This window comes from Mus caroli, chromosome 18, assembly GCF_900094665.2.
Source record: "Mus caroli chromosome 18, CAROLI_EIJ_v1.1, whole genome shotgun sequence".
NCBI classification, from domain to species: Eukaryota; Metazoa; Chordata; class Mammalia; order Rodentia; family Muridae; genus Mus; species Mus caroli.
In genome coordinates this window covers 76,435,795-76,444,470 of record NC_034587.1, presented here as the reverse complement: position 1 = coordinate 76,444,470, position 8,676 = coordinate 76,435,795, and the positions used below count along the sequence as shown (strand labels likewise).

At 45.0% G+C, this 8,676-nt stretch overlaps 1 protein-coding gene across 1 annotated transcript in view; it reads left to right on the top strand.

The window, feature by feature from the left end:
* The window catches only part of Hsbp1l1 (heat shock factor binding protein 1 like 1), an 18,544-nt gene extending 14,928 nt beyond the window's left edge, over positions 1-3,616 (top strand). The window contains exons 4-5 of the mRNA XM_021151093.1: positions 283-377; positions 2,839-3,616. Of these exons, the coding sequence (XP_021006752.1) occupies positions 283-377; positions 2,839-2,844 (101 nt within the window). The 3' untranslated portion in view covers positions 2,845-3,616. The remainder of the gene's footprint in view (positions 1-282; positions 378-2,838) is intronic.
* Positions 3,617-8,676: the final 5,060 nt, after the last annotated feature.

Genomic DNA, 8,676 nt, shown 5'->3' with positions numbered 1-8,676 from the left:
AAAAAAAAAAAAAAAAAAAAAAAATTACCAGACTCAGGTCCTTGAGCCATTTGCAGCAAGGAGAGATGTTTTCAAACTTGGTCCACAGCTGAAGGTTAAGGACAAGGTGCTAAGAAAAGCTGAGGGAAGGTTATAGCGGACTCAGGACAGCCGTACTCCCTCAGTGTGAAAGCTTCTAGCCCACGTGTCCAGGGGCCTGGGCAGGGCAGGTGCAGGCTGAAGTAGGATTTCTCCACAAGCTGGGCTCTCTGGACCACATAGGCATTCTCCTTGACTTTGTACTGGAAGAGATGGGAAGTCGCATCGAGGACTTACAGAAAAACGTGGATGACCTCATGACTCAGGCTGGGATCGAGAATTCTATCAAAGAATCAGCGGTAAGGCCGGACTAAGTGAAAAGCCTTTGGTACCACTGAGAAATGCTTCCAGGTGCTCTTTGACAGCCAAAGCACCATCATGGTTCCTGAAAACATAACATAATTCAAACGAAAACTCTCATCTAAAAATCAGATTTTAGTAAAGTATTTTTCATCTTTACTCCTTAAGTCAGTTTTCAGCCACAATATAAATTATAATGAAAGAAAGGCTGGGACGGTGGCCAGTCGTTACATTTGTTTGATCATTTAAATAATGACATATGTTGTTTGATCACAACATACTGAGCCCTACTTTATCCCATGAGCACCCCAGAGGAAGACACTCAGCGTCTATCATGGAAGCATTCCCTTTCTCTAGAATTTCAGTCTCAAGGAACAAATAAGTCCTGGCTTAGGTTTAGACTGTGTATATTATACACCCGTGTGTCATACATAGAGACACCGCTTATAAAATACTTAGGCGTGTTATGACATGCTCTTCTGACTACACATGAGGTCTCAATGAGCATTTTTTTAAATAGTTTTTTTTTAATTCATTTATTTTATTTGTATGAGTGCACTGTAGCTGTCTTCAGACACACCAGAAGAGGACATCGAATCCCATTACAGGTGGTTGTGAGCCACCATGTGGTTGCTGGGAATTGAACTCAGGACTTCAGGAAGAGCAGTCAGTGCTCTTAACCGCTGAGCCATCTCTCCTGCCTGAGCAGTTTTGTTTTGTTTTGTTTTGTTTTTTTATTTTTTTTTGTTGCTTTGTTTTTTTGAGACAGGGTTTCTCTGTATAACCCTGGCTGTCCTGGAACCCACTTTGTGGACCAGGCTGGCCTCGAACTCAGAAATCCGTCTGCCTCTGGCCTCCCTAGTGCTGGGATTAACGGCGAGTGCCACCACGCCCGGCTCTGCCTGAGCATTTTTATATTAGCATACATTAGCATTATGACATTTTATTTCTTTAGTTCCAGCATATGTGTGTGTGTATGTACACATGCATGTATGTGAGCACACATGTGGCAGAGAGGAGAGGGCAGATAACCTGTGGGGGCTGCTTCTCTTCTACCATGTGGCACTAGGAAGCTGACTCAGGTCATCAGGCTGGTTAGCAAGTGCCTTCACCCCGAGTCACCCCCCTGGCCCCATTATGGTGCTGCTATACACATGGGACATTCTACTGTCTTCTATTCACCCCCCCCCCAACTTCCAGTTGCTGCCTCCATACCCTCCCATGCGCATTGTGCAGTTTAAATACCTTTTTTTAAAAACTTCTTTCTCGCAATCAATTTATGGCAAATTACCCCTACATATGCAGTTAAATCAGAGCTGGGTCGCCTACTGATGATGTATGGCTATCCAAATCACTAGCTTTCCAAGCACTGGAGAAACAAGCACAGACAACATAGGGAGGCCCATTCCCAAATCTCAAAATGACAAAATAAAAATAAAACTTCTGACTGTATGCAGAACATGTAGATTTACTTCTTTTTTTTTAAAATATTTTTATTAGGTATTTTCCTCATTTACATTTCCAATGCTATCCCAAAAGTCCCCCATACCCTCCCCCCACTCCCCTACCCACCCACTCCCACTTTTTGGCCCTGGCGTTCCCCTGTACTGGGGCATATAAAGTTTGCAAGTCCAATGGGCCTCTCTTCCCAGTGATGGCCGACTAGGCCATCTTTTGATACATATGCAGCTAGAGTCAAGAGCTCCGGGGTACTGGTTAGTTCATAATGTTGTTCCCCCTATAGGGTTGCAGATCCCTTTAGTTCCTTGGGTACTTTCCCTAGCTCCTCCATTGGGGGCCCTGTGATCCATCCAATAGCTGACTGTGAGCATCCACTTCTGTGTTTGCTAGGCCCCAGCATAGTCTCACAAGAGACAGCTATATCAGGGTCCGGCTTAGACCTTTTTTAAAGTTTATTTAAACACTGTTAAAAATCTTCCAGATTAAAGACCTACATAATTAGAATACTTGCCCTGGTTTGTGCTCTCTCTTGGCTGAGGGCTTCATATTAAAAATCTGGCAACTATTGGGGAGACATCTTATACCCTTTCTAAAACCCCTTATATTTGATGGAGTCGTGTTTTATCTGCACAGTCTCTTCTGCATGCAGTAAATTCAGAATGTTGTCTGGAAGGTCCTGTCCCCTTCTCACCAGAGGACAGTGAGTGGTCAGTCATAGTGCCAGACCCTGGGGACCTGCTGCTGCTCCATCGCCTGAAAGTGCATGCTGTTCATGCAATCGGAGGTCTGGATACGCCATGACTCCTTACCTGAACAAAGGAAAATCCATCATTTAAGAATCTCTCTGTACTGGATTTTGCCTCTATATAAATGTTTAACAATTCCTGGTAATTATGGAATGTTATTGGAAACTACAATTGAATTTATTTAACTGAACATTAACCGATTGGTAATATAAGCCGTGTAAATAAACTAATCTCTTTCAAAATTCTCTTTCAGACCTGAAGATGTTAAACGAGTCATGTGGGATTGCTAAATCAAAAACTATGCCATACGTCTGAGTAATAATAATCTATGCAATGTGAAATTTGATGTTCATTTTTAAAAATTTTTTTTGACACTTGAAATTAAACCCAGGGCCTAAACTGTAGGCAAGTGGCTACCAACGAGCTATACCCTAACCCACTGAAAACTAAAATTCACTTTAACAAATGAAGAACAAAGCTGGGCCATAACAGCACATGCCTTCAATCCCAGCACTTGGGTGGCAGAGGCATGCAGCCAGCCTGGTCTACAGAAGGAGTTCCAGAACAGCCAGGGCTACACAGAGAGACCCTGTCTTGTAAAGCAAATAAACAAAATGAAAAGAAAAGCAATAAAATAATAACATAATCCACAAGGTGACTATTTACCCATGACAAGACTTGTGAAAAAGGACAAATTATTGCAAATCATGGAAGAATGCACACACACTATTAGTTCATACCTCGTCCAAATTAAATTTCTACTTGGCTTTAAAAGCGATCATAGCCTCCTGATGTAGGTGCTTTTAGTTATTTTTATTTTTTGTATTTTTCACACAGTACTATTTTATCACATTCTCACCCTTCCTTCCCCTACTCCTCTCACATCCTTCCCTCCCCACTCCCCCAGTTTCAGGGTTTTCTTTCTATGCCTCTCTCTCTGCTTCCTGAGTGATGGCATCAAAGATGTGTGCCACCACCACCTGGCCAATGTTCTTCTAAAAGCATATGAGCCTGCTAATACATTTTTAATTAAAAAAAAAAAACCCTATGTGTATGGAGGTTTTGCTTGCATGTATGCCGGTGCATCTGTGTGCCGTATTTGAGAAGCCAGAAGAGGGTGTTGGATCTCATGAAATTGGAGTAAAAGTTGGTTGTTAGCGCCCATGTGGCTGCTGGGAATCTAATCCAGGCCGTTAGGAAGATCAATGCTCTTAAACTGAGGAGCCATCTCGATCGTCTCATTTGTATCCATTTTCCAGTCACTCCTGCCTCCAAGACTCAACCTACCATAACCAGGCTAAGAAAACCCAGGGGCAACTGTTCCACCAACTGACAACCTCAGAGCTGAGCCAGCTCAGCACATAGGAACTAGAAAAGCAAGCGATTCCATAGCAACCAGACTGTTTCATCTCTCACCTTGGAGGCAGATGTTTCACCCCCCCCCCCACCAAGAGAGTTTTCCTGCACCTTGGGGTGAAATTCACCCCACCAAGGAATCACTGCAAGACAGAATCAGGTCAAGATAATTCGATGGCCTTTCGAATAGTTACTCAAACCAGTGTAAAATAGCTGTTGCCATCTAAAGGGTCTTTTGTTTATTAAAAGGTATTCCTACATAATATAAAGTTAAAGTCACCCCAATTCTACCTCTCATTGGCTCCAATGACACTTGTCCTATGGAGTTTAATATATCCAGTTTTGTTCCCTATAATTTAATAGCCTATTCTCTTTACCTACCACAACATTGTCCCTTGCGAAAATTTCACACATCACCCCCAAGCGGCTGCCTAATATTCCAGGATATGGCAATAACCATCCAGGCAGCTGAAGGTTTGCTGGTTCTTGGACACTGTGATCATTACTTGATTTCAATGCATTATTAATAATGTCATTGTGAGAAATTACCCAACAACCTTCAGCCAGCCAGAAGCTTCACTCACTCCCCAGCACTCCACCAAACACACCTAAGAAAGGAAGTGCCACCCAAGGCTCCCAGTGATGGTGGGCGTCTTCTGATCTTAAAACCTGTGCCTTAGGTGGGATCATTCACGTCTGATGGTCTGGGTGGTTTGAAATAACGGCAGTGATATCTGACTGGATGCTAAATTTCAAAGTGTCTTAGTCATAACTCTAATTTTAGCAGAGTCGCAGGGGATGTTTGAAATGAGTCATACAGACCTGAGATTCATCAGCACCAGCATCAGCATCAGCACCAGCATCAGCACCAGCACCAGCATCAGCACCAGCATCAGCACCAGCACCAGCATCAGCATCAGCACCAGCATCAGCACCAGCATCAGCATCAGCATCAACACCAGCATCAGCATTACAGAAACCAGGCAGTTAGTGGTGCATGTCTGCAATCTCTGTGACAGGGACGCAGAGGCAGGGAGATCATGAGTTTGAGGCCAGCCTTGGCACTGTAACAGATGCCAGTTCTCAAAACCAAGAGCAAACAAAAGTGAACAAACGAACCCCTCACAAACCGAGTTTACATATCCATTGTCTCAGAAACGAGTCCTCACTGGCCTTCACGAGCCTCTGTACGTTTGTCCGTCCAGCTTACTTTCTGAACCCCGCCTTGGGGTTTAATTTACAATTAAGGGCCTATGGGGGTTGCCTTTAATCCTAGCACTTAGGAGACAGAGGCAGGCAGGTCTCTGTGAGTTTAAGTGGCCTCGTCTTAGTGAGCTCTAAGCCAGCCAGGGTTACAGGGTTAGTCTCCAAAGCAAACACACAAACACAAACAAAAACAAAAAACAATTATGTTTTTAATCAGTTGAAAAATTAATTTTGAGATGGGATTACCCACCCACCACCAAGGGATTCCCCCATACTTTAACCTCAGGTTATGCCTTGCTCTGTGTTGTATCTGTCATGCCTTCTTTGTGGGTCCAGAGCAGGCAAGGGTGCCCACCCTCAGGGCTCCAAAGTGGACAGCAGGAACACCATGTGTCAGGTCTGTCATGAATGCTCAAAGGCTGCACAGGCAGCCCACAGCTTTCTGTATCTTGCTGTCTGCTATACTGGGCTCACCAGTGGGCCTCTGGACCAACGACTCAGTGCTATGCCACAGTCACTGGACTACTTTCTCTGTTCTGTGCCTGGTGTGGCTTCTGAATAGTGAGTTCTGCAAGAGGTTGCCTCTCTGCTGTATACACTGGCTACTTTGTATATCTCTGCACACTTGATGGCGTTCTCCTTCTGACCCCTCTCGGTTTAGTCTTCATCTTGAGTAACTCCTGGGTTTTGCCTAAGGGGCATCCTGGAAAGTTTGGAGATGACTCTCCAGGTACAGAGAGAGAATAGGTGATCAAGTCACTGTTAAGCAGCCCCGGAGCACCAGGGAAGATGGTCAGTCACTGAGAGAGCCAACCAGGAGCCTAACTTCCGTATCTGTGTCTGAATGTTTACACACCCCAGCTGCTGTGTTTATACACGGACCCCAGCGCAGCTGTGTTTGGAAAGAAGGTCTCTAAGGAAGTAATTAAGGGTTAATGAGGTCACGAGGGCAGCCCCCTGATTCAGTAGGTCTGGCGTCCTCATAAGAGGCACAAAGTTGGCTCTTTCTCTGTGTGCACAGTAAGGAAAGCCCACGAGGACACTGTGCTCCGCAAGCCAGTGACATGAAGCTCAACTCTCTCCGAACTTTGGACTTGTTCTTCCAGAACTGAGAAAATACACTTCCACGGTTTAGTCTGTTCACTCTGTTCTGAGAGTCCAAGCAGGCCAAGAGCGAGAGGAACAATGTGGAAACAGACACTGTCTGCCACCCTTCTCTCCTAACATCTGAAAAGCTATTGTCAATAAAGTATAATTCTAACTTCATGCCATTCACCCACACACAGTTAACGATAACCCTGTGGTGCAAACACAGTTGATTTTAGCACATATTCATCATCTCAAAGAAACCCTGCCGCTCCATGCCCACTTCCTACCTCATGCCCACGTCCTAAGCAACCACTAACCCTCTTTCTGTCCAAGGGGACTTGCCTGTCCGCACATTTCATCTGTTCACCCAGTCATGGACACCTGGGCTTCTGCATTTTTTGTTGCTCTGGGTATCTGTTCTGTTTTGTTGGGTCTGTACCTAGGAGCGACAGCTATGATAACATATTGAACTTTTCGAGATAGCCTCACCAGCAACTTAGGACAACTCCAATTTCTCCATATTCTTCAACACTTGTTATTGCCTGATCTTATGAAAACCATCGCCCCAGTGGAGGAGAGGTGGAATCGAACTGTGGTTGACGGCATCTCCCTCCTGAACGGTGGTGTTGCGTATTTCTATGTTTTTTGGCCGTTTCCCCTTCTTTGAAATAATGTCAGAGATATACTCAATGCCTGTTACATGCTAGGTGCTCAGATTTAAAACAAAACAAAACAACAACAACAACAACAAAAAAAAAACCTAGCTCCTTATAACACTAAGATGCAGTTCTATTTATCTTTCGCTCTTTTTGAGATATGGTGTTCAGACTAGAGATATGGTGTCAGACTAGCCTTGGACTCCAGTCCCTTCTGCCTCCATCCCTCGAGGGCTATGATCACACGTATGTGCCACCGTGCCCAATTTTATACCATGCTTTATATAATGTATGTTGAGTTAGAAACTGTTCCCCTGGATCCACCTTCCTTCCACTTTGAAGTGTCTGGAGAACAGCTATGGTTAACTGTGGTAATTTGGTTTCTAGAAGTAAACCAACTTCTCTCTCTAGACTCTCGACTGTCCTGCCCTGGGGACCCCAGTACTAGCCAGCCAGGGAAGATGTATATTGATAACCTAGTATTTTTAATGTTTCTCAACCTGTGGATCACGACCCCTTCAAAATAACCTTTTTACAGGTGTTGCCTAAGACCCCTGGAAAACAGATACTTATGATTCATAACAGTAGCAAAATTAGTTATGAAGTAGTGTCTTAGTCAGGGTTCTGTTCCTGCGCAAAACATCATGGCCAAGAAGCAAGCTGGGGAGGAAAGGGTTTATTCAGCTTAGACTTCTACACTGCTGTTCATCACCAAAGAAAGTCAGGCCTGAAACTCAAGCAGGTCAGGAAGCAGGAGCTGATGCAGAGGCCATGGTGGGTGCTACTTACTGGCTTGCTTCCCCTGACTTGCTCAGCTTGCTTTCTTATAGAACCCAAGACTACCAGCCCAGGGATGGCACCACCCACAATGGGCGCTCCCCCCCCCCCTTGATCACCAACTAAGAAAATGCCCCACAGCTGGATCTCATGGAGGCGCTTCCCCAACTGAAGCTGCTTTCTCTGTGATGATAACTCCAGCTTGTGTCAAGTTGACACACAAAACCAGCCAGTACAAGTAGTAACAAAATGTGATGGTTGGGTGTCACCACATCTTGAAGAACTCTACTAAAGGGTCACAGCATTAGGAAGGTTGAGAGCCACGGCTCTAATCCCTAGCAATGGTCAACTGTGGCTGACCCTCCATCTGGGCCCTCACCTTTCTGGACTGTAACTATCCCAGACTTTGAACACTGTGGACTCTGGGTCTTATAAAGATTTCGGGGCTTTACCCCCATAAAAATAAGACCACACAGTTGCTAACCTTTCTGTGACCTTGGTAGCTGTTGGATTCCATTCAGTGGCTGGCCAGTGGGAGCTACAGTCCAGCTCTCAGAGGCTGCCACTCCAGTCTCGAGTAAGGCTCTGCCAGACAGGCAGGAAGGTCACCTGACCACTCAGACCAGTCTGCCAACCCCTTCCTGAGCAGCAGCAAACTCAGGCACTGGCGCAGTCCATTCTTCCTGCAGTTTCTCCTTGGTCACAGCCTTCTCTGTGGCAGCCTCTTCCTTCTCTGTCTTCAGTACCTCTGTAGACATCAGGCATGGCCTCCCACATTGCCCACAGGCCACACTAGACCCCTCAAGGGAGCTTGTTTCCTACATGAAAATGGCTCTGTAAATTCATCTGGAATAACAAAAAACCTAGGATAGCAAAAACTCTTCTGAAGGATAGAAGAACCTCTGGTGGAATCACCATGCCTGATCTAAAGCTCTACTACAGAGCAATTGTGATAAAAACTGCATCGTACTGGTATAGTGACAGACAAGTAGACCAATGGAATAGAA